The sequence below is a fragment of the Delphinapterus leucas genome, chromosome 17, assembly GCF_059928025.1.
Source record: "Delphinapterus leucas isolate spDelLeu-1000000601 "Yukka" chromosome 17, BTC_Dleu_Yukka2, whole genome shotgun sequence".
In the NCBI taxonomy this organism is placed as follows: domain Eukaryota; kingdom Metazoa; phylum Chordata; class Mammalia; order Artiodactyla; family Monodontidae; genus Delphinapterus; species Delphinapterus leucas.
The window spans coordinates 37,315,670-37,334,967 of NC_143145.1; the positions used below are offsets into that span (position 1 = coordinate 37,315,670).

Genomic DNA, 19,298 nt, shown 5'->3' on the forward strand with positions numbered 1-19,298 from the left:
GTACTATGAACTGTGCTTATAAATTCAACAACTTGGATGAAATGGACCAATTTTTTTGAAACTACTAAACTCAGGATTCACTGAAGAAAAACACAGATAACCTAAACAGTTGTATGTTTACTAAAGAAATTAAATTTGTAATTTTAAGTCTTTCACAAAAGAACCTCCAGGCCCAGATGATTTCACTGGCAAATTCTACCAAATTTTAAAAGAAGTAATATCAATTCTACACAATCTCTTTCAGAAAACAGAAGTGGTAGAAGCACATTCCAGCTCCCAACTTTTCTGACGTTGCCATTATCCTGATACCAAAACCAGACATGTACAGTACAAAAAAAAAAGAAAAACTATAGTCCAATGTCTCTCATGAACATAGATGCAAAAATCCTCAACAAGATAATAACAGACAAAATCCTGAAAAGAATAATACATGATGATTGATGGGGTTTATCCCAAGAATTCAAGGCTAGCTCAACTTTTGAAAATCAATCAACATAATCCAATAGACTAACAGATTACAGAAGAAAAACCACATGACCAAATCAATTTCTGCAGAAAAAGTATTTGAAAAGTTTACATCAATTTGAGATGAAAAGTTCACATCAATTTGAGATTAAAAGTCACAGTCATGTAGAAATAGAAAGTTACTTCCTTAATTTGATGAAGCCCATCTCTCAAAAACCCACAGTTAACAGAAAACTTAATGACGGAAGACTGAATGCTTGCCCTCTAAGATTAAGAACAAAGTTCATGGTTGTTCACTCTCACCATGTTTATTCAACACCATAGCCCTTAGCTAGTTCAATAAAGTAAGAAAAAGCAAGAAAAGAGGTATAGATTGGAAATTAGGAAAATAAAACTGTTCTTATCTGCAGACCATGTAATTTTCTATGAAAAAAATTCCAAGGAGTCTACAAAAAGAATCCTGGAACTTATCAGTGAGTTAGCAAGACTGCAAGATACAAGGTCAACATATTTTTTAAAATAAATGATATTTTAATATTCTAGCAATGAACAATTCAATTTTCAATTTTCTGAAATTAAAAATATATTCTTTACAATAGCTCCAAAAAATCTAAATACTTAAGTATAAATTTGTCAAAGTATGTGCAGTATCTGTGTGCTGAAAACTTAAAAAAACACTAATGAAATAAATCAAAGAAGACCTAAATAAGTGGAGAGATATACCATGTTCATGGATTGGAAAAATCCATATAGTTACAATGTCATTTCTTCCCTATATTGATTTATAAATTCAATGCAGTTCCAATCAAATTCCCAGCATGACTTTTTTTAGGTATAAAAGAACTGATTCAACTACCTCATATTTGCTGTCCAATTATAGTCTACTATATACTATAGTGATATACAGTGGGAAATTCCCTGTGTTTTGCAGTGAGTAGAAATATAGATTTTAGTAATATAACAAACAGGCTTGTGGTAAAATAGTCATCAAATATATGTGACTGTTAAGTGATTTTATGCAATAAAGGAATATACTTGAATATTAAGAGAAGTTGGAGGAATGCAGCATGTGAAAAATAAAATATAATTGAAAAAAACCTGATTTTAAAACTATGTGAAAGGCAAAGGAACTAGAATAGCCAAACTATTTTGAAAAAAAAAAAATAAAGCTGAAGGAATCACACTACCTGATTTTAAGACTTACTATTAAACTACAGCACTCGAGATAGTGTGGTATTGACAAAGGGACAGACACATAGGTCAGTGGAGAAGAACTGAACCCAGCGTTAGATTCTATTGGCTACACAAATATGGCCAACTGATTTTTTTTTACAAAGGTGCAAAGACAGTTCAAAGGAGTAAGGACAGTTTTCATCAAATGGTTTTGGAACAATTGGACATCCATATGCAAAAAAGTGAAACTCAATCTAATCCTCACACTTCATAGAAAAATTAACTCAGTATGGCTAAGTGAAATAAGTCAGACAGAGAAAGATGAACACCACATGATCTCATTTATATGTGGAATCTAAAAAGAAAAACCAAACCGAGCTCATAGAGAACAGACTGATAGTTGCCAGAGGCGTATCTATGTGTGTGTGTGTGTGTGTGTTTCTGTGTGTGTGTGTACATGTGCACACGTGTGCAATGGGTGAAGGGAGTCAAAAGGCACAAACTTCCAGTTATAAAATAATTCATGGGGATGTAATGTACAGCATAGTGACTAGAGTTAATAATACTCTATTATATATTTGAAACTTGCTAAAAGAGATCTTAAAAGTTCTCATCACAAGAAAAAAATTTTTTAACTATGTATGGTGATGGTTTTTAACTAGACTTATTGTGGCAATTACTTCACAATATATACAACTATTGAATCATGTTGTACACCTGAAACTAATAGAATGTCATATGTCAGTTATATCTCAATAAAAAAATTAACTCAGAATGGTACATAAGTATAAAACTATGGAACTTTTAAAGGAAAACAGGAGAAAATCCTCATGATTTTAGCTTAGTCAAAGCATTAAGATATGACACCAAATCACCAGCCCATTAAAAAATTTTGATAAACTGGACTCTAATCAAACTAATACCCTTTTTTTCTGTGAAAGACACTGATAAAAGAATGAGAAAAAACAAGCTACAAATAGGGAAAAAATATTTGCAGATCTCACATCTAACAAAGGACTTGTATCAAAAATATGAAAAGAACTCTCAAAATTCAACAGTAAGAAATCAACAACCCAACTTTAAAAACTGGTGGAATAATTTCAACAGATACTTTACCAAAAGTGATATAGACATGGCAAATAAGCACAAGAAAAAATGTTCAACATCACTAGCCAATAGTAAAATGCAAATTAAAACCACAGTGAGAAACCACTATACACCTAATAAAATGGCTAAAAAATTTTTTTAAATAAAATACCAAATGCTGGCAAGAATGTGAAACAGCTAGAACTCTCATGTGTTGCTAATGGGAATGAAAAATGGTACCACCATTCTGGAAAAACAGTCTGGAGATTTTTTATAAAGTTAAACATACACTTGCCATATGACCCAGCAGTCCCACTCTTGGTATTTACCCCAGAGAAATGAAAACGTATGTTCACCCAAAAACCTGTGCATGAATATTAATAGCAGCTCTATTCATAAATACCAAATACTGGAAAAAAACTAAATGTCCTTCAACAAATGAAAGGATAAACAAGCTGCAGTATATCCATATAATGGTGTATTACTCAGTAATAAAAAGGGATAAATCAAAGATACATGCAACTACATGAATGAATCTCAGTGACATTACACTAAGTGCAGGAAGCTAGTCTCAAAAGGTTATATACTCTCTGATTCCATTTATATGACATTCTGGAAAAGGTGAAACTACAGGAACAGAGGATAGATCAACGACCAAGCCTTGGGGTGTTGGAAGGGTTTGGCTAAAAGGAAAGCAAAAAGAGGTGTTCTTTTTTGCCTTCCTTTTAGCCAACAATTTGTGATAAAATTGTTCTGGATCCTGACGGTGGTGGCTGTTACATGAAATTATACACGTGTTAGAACTGTATACCAAAAAGTCCATTTTTACTATATGTAAATTTAAAAAAATAATTTAAAAATAGTGGCAATTGATACAGTTTATATCTTGTTCCAGATAAGATTTTAAATGATTTCCTTTAACTGTAAGATGCTTGGCTAATTATCTTAAGCTAAATATAAACATAAGAAAAACATTTGCTCCCAGAACTTGCTTAAAGGTGAGCCTCAATCGGGACTTCCCTGGGTGGCGCAGTGGTTAAGAATCCGCCTGTCAATGCAAGGGACACGGGTTCAATCCCTGGTCCGGGAGGATCCCACATGCCGTGGAGCAGCTAAACCCGTGCGCGGCAACTACTGAGCCTGCGCTCTGGAGCCGGCAAGCCACAATTACTGAGCCCGTGTGCCACAACTACTGAAGCCTGTGTGCCTAGAGCCCGTGCTCGGCAACAAGAGAAGCCGCCACAATGAAAAGCCCATGCACCGCAATGAAGAGGAGCCCACGCTCACCGCAACTAAAGAAAGCCCGCATGCAGCAACAAAGACCCAACACAGCCAAAATTAAATAAATTTATTTAAGAAAAAAAAGGTAAGCCTCAATCCTTGAAAAGCTGCTTACCTTAAACTCTCCTTTTTATCCCTTTGATGCTCTCACTTTCTTTTCCATCTCTCTTGGGTGCTCTACTCTGCCTCATCTCTTTCCCCCTTCTTTTCTGTGCTTTTGTCTTTATCCTAGCTTAACTGATCATATTTTAAGCTGATGTATATATTTTACACTATATATTTTGCCACGAATGAAAACAAACTTATACTCCTTGTTCTTTCTTTAAAGTTGAATGACTTGAACATTTTATATTTCCCTAAAATAAAATATTCTGTCAAATTACTTAAAGTTGGTTTTTACCTGTGAATGATTTTCAGAGCTGACATTTCCCCTTCAGTTGCTCAGGGGCCCTCAAGAAAAAAGAAAAACTTTTCTCCCCTGGTCAAATGAAAAGGCAGATTTTTTCCCCTTAAAGTTGATGTAATTTTCATTGTCTTATATTATGAAGATTAAGCTTTATATAGTCTAGATTCTTTTTTTTAAATTACATCAAAAGTGAAATTGCACATTTTAAAAAAAAATTGAGAGGCATGCATAGCTACAGGGCATTCCAACAGTGCATTCATTTTTAGGCAAACAACCCCTTTGAAGCCAACATATTTGTTTGCAACCAAGTAGCTATATATAAAACAATCATCTAAGAGATGGACATAAGGTTAACTTGCAAATGGTTGGTGTCACAGAGGCAGCCATTTGTGTTTAAAGGTGATAATCAGGAATTAAATTGAGCACTAGAAAAGATGTCAGATTATGAAGAAAAATGGGTTTGGGAGATTGTATTAAGAAAAAGATTTTTTTTACGGTATGCGGGCCTCTCACTGTTGTGGCCTCTCCCTTTGCAGGGCACAGGCTCCAGACGCGCAGGCCCAGCGGCCATGGTTCACGGGCCTAGCCACTCCGCAGCATGTGGGATCTTCCCAGACCAGGGCACGAACCCGTGTCCCCTACATCGGCAGGCGGACTCTCAACCACTGTGCCACCAGGGAAGCCCCAAGAAAAAGATTTTAACTAGACTTATCGTGGTGATAATTTCACAATACATACAGATATTGAATCATTATGTTGTACACCTGAAACTAACATAATGTTATAAGTCAATTATACTGCAATAAGAAAAGAAAAGAAAAAGAAATGAGCTGTGTTAAGAAAAAGATGAAGGAAAAACCTGCTTGTAGACTTACAAGGTAAAAGCTAGAAAAATTTGGTAGACTAAGAATTTCTGTACAAAGAGAAAATTTGAGCCAGCTCATCATATAACAAGATAGGGTTGTGGTTTTTTTTTTTGCATAAACCAAAGAGAAAAGATGTCTTACTGTTATCTCCAATGCCATCTTCATGTTTTCTTCCACTGTCCTTTTCATTTTCATCTTCTGAGTTTTCTACTTCCTGAATAACCATCCTTTTTCCTTTGGTTTGAGTCTCAGATGCAGGTTCAGAATTTTTCAGATCTCTTTCAACCTCTAACAAGGTTTTCTGAAACATAATCACCACACTAAAGAAAACTTTTTCCTTTAGTAAAAACTATAACCATTCTTGCAGGTAAGAATATCAAGATATTAAAAAATGAATAAAGATAACTAAGATAAAGCTTCTTATGGTGGTCTTTTTCTTTTCAAACAACTTCACTGCTTTGTCTGATTAGAACTATACATGTCCACTGTAAAAAACTTAAAGCATAACAAATATAAAAGAAGGAAGAAAAAAATCATCTGAAATCCTGCCACTCAGATAAACTATTGACATTCTGATGATCATCTTCCTGGATATATTTGTATGCATATACAAACAGAGGTGTCCAGTTTTATACAAATTAAACCATACTATACATGTTTTTTTAAGAGTCATGTTGAAAGTTCTTTAATATTTTATGCCAACTAGAAAATTTTAAAAATATATCAAACCATTTTGCTTCCTTCCTCATCTTTAACACCTTACTGAGGTATAATTGACATAAACTGCACATACTTAAAGAGCACAAGTTTTAATACATTTTGATGTAATAATAAACATATCCATCATTCACAAAACGTTTCTTCCTATCTTTTTGTTATGATTCCCTTTTGCTCATCCCTGCAACCACTGTTCTTTCTGTTACGATAGATTAGTTTGTATTTTCCAGTTTTTTATATAAGTAGAATCATAATACATATACTCTTTTTGTCTGGCTTCTTTCACTTAGCATAATTATTTTGAAATTTATCCATGTCGTCTTATGAACCTATTAGTTCATTCCCTTTTATTGTTCAGTAGTATTCTATTATATGCTTACAAAACGATTTGTTTATCCATTCACCTATTGATGGACATTTTAGGCTATTTTCAGTTTTTGGCAATTACAAATGAAGCCATTATAAACATTCGTGCTTAAATCTTTGTATGGACATGTGCTTGTATTTTTCTTGGTGAATACTCGGAGTGGAATGACTGGGTCATGCGGTAGGCGTATGATTGTTTTGTTTAGCTTTTTACCTGTATTCCAAAGCAGTGGGATCATTTTATATTCCCAAGTTTCAGTTCTCCCACATGCCCACCAACACTTAGTGTGGTCAATCATTTTCATTTTAGCTGTCTAACAGGTTTGTTGTGGTATCTCTTGTGGTTTTATGTTTCTCTAATGACTAATGACATTGAGCATCTTTTCATGTGCTTATTTTCCATTCACATAACTTTTGGTGACGTGTCTGATCAAATATCTTGCTTATTTTTCATCAACCTGTTTGTTTTCTTATTATTGAGTTTTTAAAGTTCTGTATATATTCAGGACACAAGCCCTTTGTTGGATACATGATTGCAAATATTTTCCCCCAGTCTATGGCTTGTCTTTTTATTCTTCTAATAGAATAAATAAAAACTTTTTAATTTTGATGAAGCCCAATTATCAACTTTTTATAGATTATGCCTCTGTGTCACACCTAAGGAATATTTGTCTCATCCAAGGTCATAAAGATTTTCTCTTATGTTTTCTTCTAGAACTTTCATACTCCAAGTTTTATATTAAGGTATATGATCCGCTTTGAGTTAATCTTTACATATGGTTAAGGTAAAAATGCATTTGGTTAAGGTCTAAAGTTAATATGTAAACATGAACTTATGTTGGATAGTAAAATTAAAAGTGGTTTTCCTTGTTTCAATTTTTTTTTTAGAATATTAAAATGCTAACTTTTTAATGAACATACCATTATAAAAAGGAAATACTATGGGGTCAAGAGGTGTTCCTAAGCTGCACCCTAAACCTAATCCACTGAAATGCTGACTTGATAATTGCAGCTGATACAGTAGGGACATCAGCTGCCTCTCAGAAAGAGTTAGATAACCTGAAAGGTATGTGGAAACAGTGACAACTTATTGGTGGAAGACAGTTCTCCAGGGGTTTCCCATATTTCTGAATATATTGTAAGCAGAGGAGCTAAACCACCTTTGTTCTTTTTTTTTTTCTTTGATTTATAACAACAGGAATTTATTTCTCAGTCCTGAAGACTGGGAAGTCCAAGTTTAAGGTGCTAGCAGATTTGGTTTCTGGTGAGGGCCTGCTTTCTGGTTCACAGACAGCTGTCTTCCTGCTGTATCTGCACTTGGTGAAAGGGACCTAGATTATCTTTTTAAGGATGTTTGTACTGAGAACAGCCCTGGGAAATAGAGAATGCCCTATCTGGGCATTCTGCCGCCCACACGGAACTTGGTGGCCAGGGTAACGGACATGAGCTTCAAGCTCATCGGCTTGCCATGCCATGAGTAGCAAAGTCTTTTGTGCCTGACCCAGGAATCTTGTATATTCTTCTAGGCCACCTTGCTAATTTACATGTAGGGTAAACTCTCAGGCCCTTCACAGCTCTTGACACTTACCTCTACTCCTTAGGATTGAATACAGATCCCCTAAGTGCCTATCTGAGTCAGTTTACTGTTAGGGATGCTATGGTTACCATGCAAATTAAGGAATAAACACTCTTTTATGGCCATCAAGCTCATGCTTAATCCTACCTAGGAAAGTTCTACACCATTTGCATAATAAATTGAACTTGGCTCAAAGAAAAGAATTGCCTACAAAGCTTCAGGAAAGAGAAATTTATTTGTCCTTTAGGAGTAGGTTTATGATTTTGGACAATTTAAGAGCCAGCTTTCTTCCACTTCAAATAGATGTTAACACTGGGAATGTCTGAGATGTACCTCTCTTTTTTTTTTTTTTTAACATCTTTATTGGAGTATAATTGCTTTACAATGGTGTGTTAGTTTCTGCTTTATAACCAAGTGAATCAGCTATACATATAAATATATCCCCATATCTCTTCCCTCTTGCAACTCCCTCCCACCCTCCCTATCCCACCTTGCTAGGTGGTCACGAAGCACCAAGCTGATCTCCCTGTGCTATGCGGCTGCTTCCCATGAGCTATCGGTTTTACATTTGGTAGTATATATATGTCCATGCCACTCTCTCACTTTGTCCCAGCTTCCCCTTCCCCCTCCCCGTGTCCTCAAGTCCATTCTCTGCATCCACCTCACTACAAATAACTCAATTTCGTTTCTTTTTGTGGCTGAGTAATGTGCCACTGTTTATATGTGCCACATTTTCTTTATCCATTCACCTGTCGATGGACACTTACGTTGCTCCCATGTCCTAGCTATTGTAAATACAGCTGCAATGAACATTGTGGTACATTACTGTTTTTTGAATTACGGTTTTCTCAGGGTATATGTCCAGTAGTGGGATTGCTGTGTCGTATGGTAGTTCTATTTTTAGTTTTTTAAGGAACCTCCATACTGTTCTCCATAGTGGCTGTATCAGTTTCCACTCTCACCAACAGTGCAAGAGGGTTCCCTTTTCTCCACACCCTCTCCAGCATTTGTTGTTTGTAGATTTTTTGATGAAGCCCATTCTAACTGGTGTGAAGTGATACCTCACTGCAGTTTTGATTTGCATTTCTCTAATAATTAGTGATGTTGAGCAGCTTCTCATGTGCTTCTTGGCCATCTGTATATCTTCTTTGGAGAAATGTCTATTTAGGTCTTCTGCCCATTTGTGGATTGGGCTGTATGTTTTTTTGATATTGAGCTGCAAGTAAATTTTGGAAATTAATCCTTTGTCAGTTGCTTCATTTGCAAATATTTTCTCCCATTCTGAGGGTTGTCTTTTCCTGCTGTTTATGTTTTCCTTTGCTGTGCAAAAGCTTTTAAGTTTCATTAGGTCCCATTATGTTTATTTTTGTTTTTATTTCCATTTCTCTAGGAGCTGGGTCAAAAAGGATCTTGCTGTGATTTATATCATAGAGTGTTCTGCCTATGTTTTCCTCTAGGAGTTTTAGAGTGTCTGGCCTTACATTTAGGTCGTTAATCCATTTTGAGCTTATTTTTGTGGTGTTAGGGAGTGTTCTAATTTCATCCTTTTACATGTAGCTGTCCAGTTTCCCCAGCACCATTTATTGAAGAGGCTGTCTTTTCTCCATTGTATATTCTTGCCTCCTTTATCAAAAATAAGGTGACCATATGTGCTTGGGTTTATCTCTGGGCTTTCTATCTGTTCCATCGATCTATATTTCTGTTTTTGTGCCAGTACAATACTGTCTTTATTGCTGTAGCTTTGTAGTATAGTCTGAAGTCAGGGAGCCTGATTCCTCCAGCTCCATTTTTCTTTCTCAAGATTGCTTTGGCTATACGGGATCTTTTGTGTTTTCATACAAATTGTGCAATTTTTTGTTCCAGTTCTGTGAAAATATGCCAGTGGTAGTGTGATAGGGGTTGCATTGAATCTGTAGATTGCTTTGGGGAGTATAGTCATTTTCACAATGTTGATTCTTCCAATCCAAGAACATGGTATATCTCTCCATCTATTTGTATCATCTTTAATTTCTTTCATCAGTGTGCTATAGTTTTCTGCATACAGGTCTTTTGTCTTCTTAGGTAGGTTTGTTCCTAGGTGTGTTATTCTTTTTGTTGCAGTGGTACGTGGGAGTGTTTCCATAATTTCACTTTCAAATTTTTCATCATTAGTGTAAAGGAATGCAAGAGATTTCTGTGCATTAATTTTATATCCTGCTATTTTACCAAATTCATTGATTAGCTGTAGTAGTTTTCTGGTAGCATCTTTAGGATTCTCTATGTATAGTATCATATCATCTGCAAACAGTGACAGCTTTACTTCTTTTCTGATATGGATTCCTTTTATTTCTTTTTCTTCTCTGATTGCTGTGGCTAAAACTTCCAAAACTATGTTGAATAATAGTGGTAAGAGTGGGCATCCTTGTTTTGTTCCTGATCTTAGTGAAAATGGTTACAGTTTTTCACCATTGAGTGTGATGTTGGCTGTGGGTTTGTCATATATGGCCTTTATTATGCTGAGGTAAGTTCCATCTATGCCTACTTTCTGGAGGGTTTTTATCATAAATGGGTGCTGAATTTTGTTGAAAGCTTTTTCTGCATCTATTGAGACAATCATATGGTTTTTATTCTTCAATTTGTTAATATGGTGTATCACATTGATTAATTTGCATATATTGAAGGTTCCTTGCATTCCTGAGATAAACCCCACTTGTTCATGGTGTACAATCCTTTTAATGTGCTGTTGGATTCTGTTTGCTAGTATTTTGTTGACGATTTTTGAATCTATGTTCATCAGTGATATTGGCCTGTAGTTTTCTTTGTGACTTCTTTGTCTGGTTTTGGTATCAGGGTGATGGTGGCCTCGTAGAATGAGTTTGAGAGTGTTCCTCCCTCTGCTATATTTTGGAAGAGTTTCACAAGGATAGGTGTTAGCTCTTCTATAAATGTTTGATAGAATTTTCTTGTGAAGCCATGTGGTCCTGGGCTTTTGTTTGTTGGAAGATTTTTAATCAGTTTCAATTTCAGTGCTTGTGATTGGTCTCTTTATATTTTCTATTTCTCCCTGTTTCAGTCTCAGAAGGTTGTGCTTTTCTAAGAATTTGTCCAGTTCTTCCAGGTTGTCCATTTTATTGACATAGAGTTGCTTGTAGTAATCTCTCATGATTCTTTGTATTTCTGCAGTGTCAGTTGTTACTTCTCCTTTTTCATTTCTAATTCTATTGATTTGAGTCTTCTCCCTTTTTTTCTTGATGAGTCTGGCTAATGGTTTATCAATTTTGTTTTTCTTCTCAAAGAACAAGCTTTTAATTTTATTGATCTTTGCTATTTTTTCCTTCATTTATTTTTCATTTATTTCTGATCTGATCTTTATGATTTCTTTCCTTCTGCTAACTTTGGGGGTTTTGGTTCTTCTTTCTCTAATTGCTTTAGGTGTAAAGTTAGGTTGTTTCTTTGAGATGTTTCTTGTTTCTCTTAAGGTAGTAGTGTATTGCTATAAACTTCCCTCTTAGTACTGATTTTGCTACATCCCATAGGTTTAGTGTCATAATGTTTTCATTGTCCTTTGTTTCTAGGTATTTTTTGATTTCCACTTTGATTTCTTCAGTGATCTCTTGTTTTTAAAAAGTGTATTGTTTAGCCTCCATGTGTTTGTATATTTTACAGATTTTTTCCTGTAATTAATATCTAGTCTCATTGCATTGTGGTCGGAAAAGATACTTGATACGATTTCAATTTTCTTAAATTCACCAAGGCTTGATTTGTGACCCAAGATATGATCTATCCTGGAGAATGTTCCATGAGCACTTGAGAAGAAAGTGTATTCTGTTGTTTTGGGATGGAATGTCCTATAAATATCAATTAAGTCCATCTTGTTTAATGTATCATTTAAAGCTTGTGTTTCCTTATTTATTTTCATTTTGGATGATCTGTCCATTGGTGAAAGTGGAGTGTTAACATCCCCTACTATGATTGTGTTACTGTCGATTTCCCCTTTTATGGCTGTTAGCATTTGCCTTATGTACTGAGGTGCTCCTATGTTGGGTGCATAAATATTTACAATTGTTATATCTTCTTCTTGTATTGAGCCCTTGATCATTATGTAGTGTCCTTCTTTGTCTCTGGTAATAGTCTTTATTTTAAATTATATTTTGTCTGATATGAGAATTGCTACTCCAGCTTACTTTTGATTTCCATTTTCATGGAATATATTTTTCCATCCCCTTTCAGTCTGTATGTGTCCTTAGGTCTGAAGTGGGTCTCTTGTAGACAGCATAAGTATGGGTCTTGTTTTAGTATGCATTCAGCCAGTCTATGTCTTTTGGTTGGAGCATTTAATCCATTTACATTTAAGGTAATTATTGATGTGTATGTTCCTATTAACATTTTCTAAATTTTTGTCATTTGTTATTGTAGGTCTTTTCCTTCTCCTGTGTTTCCTGCCTAGAAAAGTTCCTTGAGCATTTGTTGTAAAGCTTGTTTGGTGGTGCTGTATTCTCTTAGGTTCTGCTTGTCTGTAAAGGTTTTAATTTCTCTGTCGAATCTGAATGAGATCCTTGCTGGGTAGAGTAATCTTGGGTGTAGGTTTTTCCCTTTCATCACTTTAAATATGTCCTGCCACTCCCTTCTGGCTTGCACAGTTTCTGCTGAAAGATCAGCTGTTAACCTTATGAGGAGTCCCTTGTATGTTGTTGTTTTTCCCTTGATGATCTTAATATTTTTTCTCTGTATTTAAATTTTGATAGTTTGATTAATATGTGTCTTGGCATGTTTCTCCTTGGATTTATCCTGTATGGTGGGACTCTCTGCACTTCCTGGAGTTGACTATTTTCTTTCCCATGTTAGGGAAGTTTTCAACTATAATCTCATCAAGTATTTTTTCTCTTTCTTTTTCTCTTCTTTTTCAGGGACCCGTATAATTCGAATGTTGGTGCGTTTAATGTTGTCCCAGAGGTCTCTGAGACTGTCCTCAATTCTTTCCAGTCTTTTTTCTTTATTCTGCTCTGCAGTAGTTATTTCCACTATTTTATCTTCCAGGTCACTTATCTGTTCTTATTCCTCAGTTATTCTGCTATTGATTCCTTCTAGAGAATTTTAATTTCATTCATTGTGTTGTTCATCATTGTTTGTTTGCTCTTTAGTTCTTCTAGGTCCTTGTTAAACGTTTGTTGTATTTTCTCCATTCTATTTCCAAGATTTTGGATCACCTTTACTATCATTATTCTGAATTCTTTTTCAGGTAGACTGCCTATTTCCTCTTCATTTGTTTGGTCTGGTGGGTTTTTACCTTGCTCCTTCATCTGATGTGTGTTTCTCTGTCTTCTCATTTTGCTTAACTTACTGTGTTTGGGGTCTCCTTTTCGCAGGCTGCAGATTTGTAGTTCCCATTGTTTTTGGTGTCTACCCCCACTGGCTATGGTTGGTTCAGTGGGTTGTGTAGGCTTCCCTGTGGAGGGGACTGGTGCCTGTGTTCCGGTGGATCAGGCTGGATCTTGTCTTTCTGGTGGGCAGGTCTGCGTCTGGTGGTGTGTTTTGGATTTTCTATGATCTGATTATGATTTTACGCAGACTTTCTGCTAAAGGGTGGGGTTGTGTTCCTGCCTTGCTAGTTGTTTGGCATAGGGTGTACAGCACTGTTGCTTGCTGGTCGTTGAGTGGAGCTGGGTCTTGTCGTTGAGATGGAGATCTCTGGGATATTTTTGCTGTTTGATATTACATGGAGCTGGGAGGTCTGTGGTGGACCAATGTCCTGAACTCAGCTCTCCCACCTCAGAGGCACAGGCCTGACTCCCAGCCTGGTCACCAAGACCCTGTCATCCACACGGCTCAGAATAAAAGGGAGAAAAAAAGAAAGAAGGGAAGTAAAAAATAAATAAAATAAAGTTATAAAATAAAGAATAATTTTGAAAAATAAAAACAAAATTTGAAAATAATAAGAAAGAAAGAAGAGGGCAACCAAACCAAAGAACAATTCCACCAATGATAACAGATGCTAAAAACTATACTAAAGAAAACTCCAAAAAACGGACAGACAGAACCCTAGGACAAATGGTAAAAGCAAAGCTATACAGACAAAATCACAGAAGCATACACATACACACTCACAAAAAGAGAAAAAGGAAAAAAAAAACCATATATATATCATTGCTTCCAAAGTCCACTCCCTCAATTTGGGATGATTTGTTGTCTATTAAGGTATTCCACAGATGCAGGGTACATCAAGTTGATTGTGGAGATTTAATCCACTGCTCCTGAGGCTGCTGGGAGAGATTTCTCTTTCTCTTCTTTGTTTGCACAGCTCCTGGGGTTCACCTTTGGATTTGGCCCTGCCTCTGCGTGTAAGTCGCCTGAGGGCATCTGTTCCCGCTCAGACAGGACGGGTTTAAAGGCTCTGGCTCCCTAAGGCCAGGGGCGGGCCGGGTACGGAATGTGGGGCAAGCCTGCGGTGGCAGAGCTGGTGTGATGTTGCAACAGCCTGAGGCGTGCCATGTGTTCTCCTGGGGAAGTTGTCCCTGGATCACAGGACCCTGGTAGTGGCAGGCTGCACAGGCTCCCAGGAGGGGAGGTGTGGATAGTGACCTGTGCTTGCACACAGGCTTCTTGGTGGCTGCAGCAGCAGCCTTAGCATTTCACGCCCGTCTCTGCGGTCCGCGCTGATAGCCGCGGCTCATGCCCACCTCTGGAGCTTGTTTCAGCAGTGCTCTGAATCCCCTCTCCTTGTGCACCACGGAACGAGGCAAGAAAAAGTCTCTTGCCTCTTCGGCAGTTCCAGACTTTTCCCCCCAGACTCCCTCCCAGCTAGCTGTGGTGCAGTAGCCCCCTTCAGGCTATGTTCACACAGCCAACCCCAGTCCTCTCCCTGGGATCTGACCTCCGAAGCCGGAGCCTCAGCTCCCAGCCCCCGCCCACCCCAGCAGGTGAGCAGACAAGCCTCTCGGGCTGGTGAGTGCTGGTCAGAACCGATCCTCTGTGCAGGAATGTCTCTGCTCTGCCCTCCACACCCGTCGCTGCGCTCTTCTCTGTGGCCCGGAAGCTTCCCCCCTCCGCCATGTGCAGTCTCCGCCCACGAAGGGGCTTCCTAGTGTGTGGAAACCTTTCCTCCTTCACAGCTCCCTCCCACTGGTGCAGGTCCCTTCCCTATTCTTTTGTCTCTGCTTTTTCTTTTCTATTTTGCCCTACCCAGGTACGTGGGGAGTTTCTTGCCTTTTGGGAGGTCTGGGTTCTTCTGTCAGCACTCAGTAGGTGTTCTGTAGTTGTTGTTCCACATGTAGATGTATTTCTGATGTATCTGTGGGAAGGAAGGTGATCTCCGCATCTTACTCTTCCACCATCTTGAAGCTCCTCATACCTATTTCTTAAAGCTGTGTCCTAATCCTCAACATCATTTTTCCAGCAAGACTGATATCATTTTAACATAAATACAGAAATAGCAAACTATAGAATTAGGTGAGGTATCACTTTCTGTACTTACTTTGGCCAACTCATTATCAGGTTCAACAGCCAGTACTTTATTCAAATCTTTTATAGCTTCCTGGAGCTTGTTTTGATGTTTATACGTAGTGGCACGGCGCAGAAGAGCTGAAAATTTACCAAAATAAAAGACATACTTTAACATATGGCATTATGATTATAACACACTTTTCAAGTGTAAGTATATATGTAACATAGAACAGTTTAGAATGCGATTGTGCAAACTACACCAACTTCCAACGACCTGGCCCTCTTGGGTGCTCCAGTCCCTGCCAGCTCCTCCAAGGGCTGAGAGACTCGGTACCTCACCCCTCAGAGGCACCATGCTGTGCTACAATAATGGGAAGGTCTTCACTAAACAGTAACATGTTCCTCCTTATAATCATCACTAGTATTATTTCCACTTTATGAACATTTAGAAAACCCTTCCTTTAAATTTAGTACATTACTGACCAGCACCTGACCCAGAATCTGGGCTGTTAGTGAAATCTCTATAGCACAGGGAACTGAAGGAATCCTGGTGATTATGTCAACTAGGTTCAGAAATTGAATACTTTAGCAATTTGTATCAGGTTTTTTTTTTTTTTTTTTGTAGGTTACAATATCTAATTTGATCATTTTTTAATACTGAAATGAATGCCTTCCTAGTCCAATTGTTATTAATTATATAATGAGAGAATTCTGTGTAGTTACACATGATTTTGAAAAGAATCAGTCTTGGTAATTCTGAAAAGTGAGATATTTATATCTGATTTAATACACTATTTTATTTTTTTATTTTAGATTTTCTTTTTGATGTGGACCATTTTTAAAGTCTTTATGGAATTTGCTACAATAATGCTTCTGTTTTATGTTTTGGTTTTTTGGCCACAGGCATGTAGGATCTTAGCTTCCCAACCAGGCATTGAACCCACACCCCCTGCATTGGAATGTGAAGTCTTAACCACTGGACTGCCAGGGAAGTCCCAATATGCTATTTTAAAACATAAATTTCACTAGTTTGATTTTAGTCCTAGAATGAGCCACGAAAATCTAGAGGATAAATCATTTTATCATAAGTGTAATCAAAATTGTAGCATAAGTACAAGTTTAGCTTTTACTATTACTACTCAGATTTCAGAAGGGATTGTCCATAAAGAAATATTCATGATATAACAAATACCATTTTTAAAGACTTTTTACTTTGGAAAATACTTTAGATTTACATAAAGTTGCAAAGCTAATACAGATAGTTCTCATATACCTTCACCCAGCTTTCACTAATGCTAACATCTTATATAACGCCAGTATTTTTGCCAAAACTAAGAAAATAACATTGGTACAATACTGTCAACTAAACTACAGGCTTTCTTTGGATTTCACCAGTTTCTCCACTAATGTCCTTTTTCTGTTCCAGGATGTAATCAAATACCACATTGCATTCAGAGCAATTATTTTTTGAGTAAAAAATAAAATTTTGAACAGGAAGATATTTATCCACTTAAGAAAACCTAAGACTTTTCAATGCTTTATGGCCATAATGATGGCCATAGTGGCTCTGTCAAATTTTTTTTTAAATAGTGAAGATTCTGGTGCTTAAGGAATTATTCAATCAAGGAAGAATGAAAACAGAAGGCCATTCTACTGGCAGAAGAGTAGCACAGTGGTTGAATGTGGGCTCCTGATGTCTCATCCAGTGTTGAGTCCTGGCTCTGTCACTTACTAGCAGTGTGATCTTAGGTGGGTTGTTCAATCTCTCTATGCCTCAGTGTGCTTTTGTAAAATGAGTGTGCTAATAATAGTACCTGCACATTTACTGAGCTGTTGTGAAAATTAATGGAGTTAATACATGTACTACATGGCACAGGGCCTGGCACAGTGATGGTGTGGGCCCATCAGGAGATCGTAAAACCTTTACCAGGCACCTGCCTAAAGCTGGGAGCCCACCGGTACTCTGTGATAGAGACAACATACAGGCACGGGAGAACTCTACTGGGGAAAGGAGAGCAATCCATTATGATGACAGTCAAGTCTGATGCACTGGGATCCACCCTCAGCACAACCATGGTTTCTGCCCATCCATGTTTGTAGGCATGTGAAGAAAAATTAAGTGGTTATATTTATCTGAATCCGTAAGTATTTACAGAAATAGAATGAGTCTGTTATAATTTATGCCACTTCCTTTTGGAATGACTCCCTGATAACAGAAAAGGAGAGTGGAGTCTGACTTGCATACTTCAGGCTCGGACCACAGCAAGGTGGTGCAGTCACTGAGACAGGAAATCAGAACAGAGGACAGGTGTTGGTGGAAAGATGTAGTCAGTTTTAGACACATTTAATTTAAAATGTCTATGGACATCTAGGTGGAAAAGCCCACAAAGCAGCTGGTAGAAAGTTCTAGAGCTCTGGTGTGGACTTATTGTATTATATTAATAAATATTTTTAAATCTATATTAAATTATACTTAAATTTATTTTTGAATAAAAAGATACAGTTCAATAAGCCAGTCACAAAAAGATAAATACTGTATGATTTCATTCATATGACATACCTAAAATAATAAAATCACAGAGACAGAAAGTAGACTGGTGGTTGCCAGAGGCTGGGGTGGGTGGAGAGAATAGAGAGTTGCTGTTTAATGGGTGCACTTTCAGATTTAAAAAGTTCTGGAGATGGATGGTGGTGATGACTGCACAACAATATGAATGTACTTAATACCACTGAACTATTCACTTAAAAATGATTAAGGTGGTAAATTTTATGTTATGTCAATTTTACCACAATAAAAAAAATTGAAAGAAAAAAAACACAAACCACAATTCAAATGCAAGCATGAGATATTTCTTTTAAAACACATGTACACTTTATTCAATCAGTCATCTGGGATTATTAGCTACTTCGATGCAAATAATTAGGAACTTAAATTCCAAGTTAAACTTGAAATTAAAAGTAACTTGAGGAAGGTAATGATTCACATATAGAAATATGAGTTTATCTGAAATATTTTTAGTGTAAATATAAGTGTCTACAAATGGTCTTTAACAGATCCTGTTGCAAATTTAAAGGTATTCTATAAACACTTTTACCCTTTAAGTTCCCAGGTTCTAACTCCAAGACCTTTTCACAATCCTGAAAAGCACTATTCCAGTTCTGTAGTTTGAGTTCCGCTTGAGCGCGATTGTTATAGGCTGCTACTGTGGGAAGCACTGATATGCTCCTGTAAAAGAAACACTTAATGGCAACAAGCAGATGACAGGAAAACATAAGATAGAGAAACTCATCTAAAGTTGTAAGTAAAACAATCACAGCTCGTGTTATGGGTTCAATTGTGTCCCCACAAATTCATATGTTGAAATCCTAACCCCCAGCACCTCAGAATGTAACTATACTTGGAGATAGTCTTTAAAGAGATAATTAAGTTAAAGTGAGGTCATGAGGGTGTTCCCTAATCCAGTATGACTGGTGTCATTATAAGAAGACGAGATTAGGACACGGACATGCACAGAGGAAAGCTCACTTGAAGACACAGAGAGAAGATGGCCATATACAAGCCAAGGAGAGAGGCACCAGAAGAAACCAACCCTACAGACACTTTGATCTCAGACTTCTAACCTCCAGAGCTGTGAGAAAATACATTTCTGTTGTTTAAGCCACTCAGTCTGTGACAGTTTGTATGGCAGCTCTAGCAAACAAATATGGCTTGCATCATCAAAAATAATAACATACAATTCTATAAACATATTAAATCAATGTTTGGACAGATGCTTAAATATCCAGTTAAGAGATTTAAAGTTGACTCTGGCTTTAGAAGTGACATGATCACTTAAATACCCACAGATCTCTTAAAAACCCAGTTTAGTTAACATCAAATATCAAATACATATTTTTTTACTCTTTAGGGACAAGTTTCTAGTACAAAAAAGCAGGAGCAACC

At 36.9% G+C, this 19,298-nt stretch overlaps 1 protein-coding gene and 1 long non-coding RNA gene across 4 annotated transcripts in view; one reads left to right on the forward strand and one right to left on the reverse strand.

Moving 5' to 3' along the window:
* The window catches only part of SPAG1 (sperm associated antigen 1), a 110,616-nt gene that overhangs the window by 65,142 nt on the left and 26,176 nt on the right, over positions 1-19,298 (reverse strand). For all 3 annotated transcript variants that reach the window (XM_022584695.3, XM_022584696.3, XM_089898857.1), the window contains 3 exons: positions 18,451-18,581; positions 15,387-15,493; positions 5,419-5,578 (listed from right to left, as the gene is read on the reverse strand). In XM_022584695.3, coding sequence (XP_022440403.3) covers positions 5,419-5,578; positions 15,387-15,493; positions 18,451-18,581 — 398 coding nt within the window. The remainder of the gene's footprint in view (positions 1-5,418; positions 5,579-15,386; positions 15,494-18,450; positions 18,582-19,298) is intronic.
* Positions 1-19,298, forward strand: part of LOC149746936 (uncharacterized) — a 55,910-nt gene that overhangs the window by 23,028 nt on the left and 13,584 nt on the right. Inside the window, exon 2 of the long non-coding RNA XR_016388368.1 lies at positions 3,710-4,090. This is a non-coding gene — a long non-coding RNA (uncharacterized LOC149746936). The remainder of the gene's footprint in view (positions 1-3,709; positions 4,091-19,298) is intronic.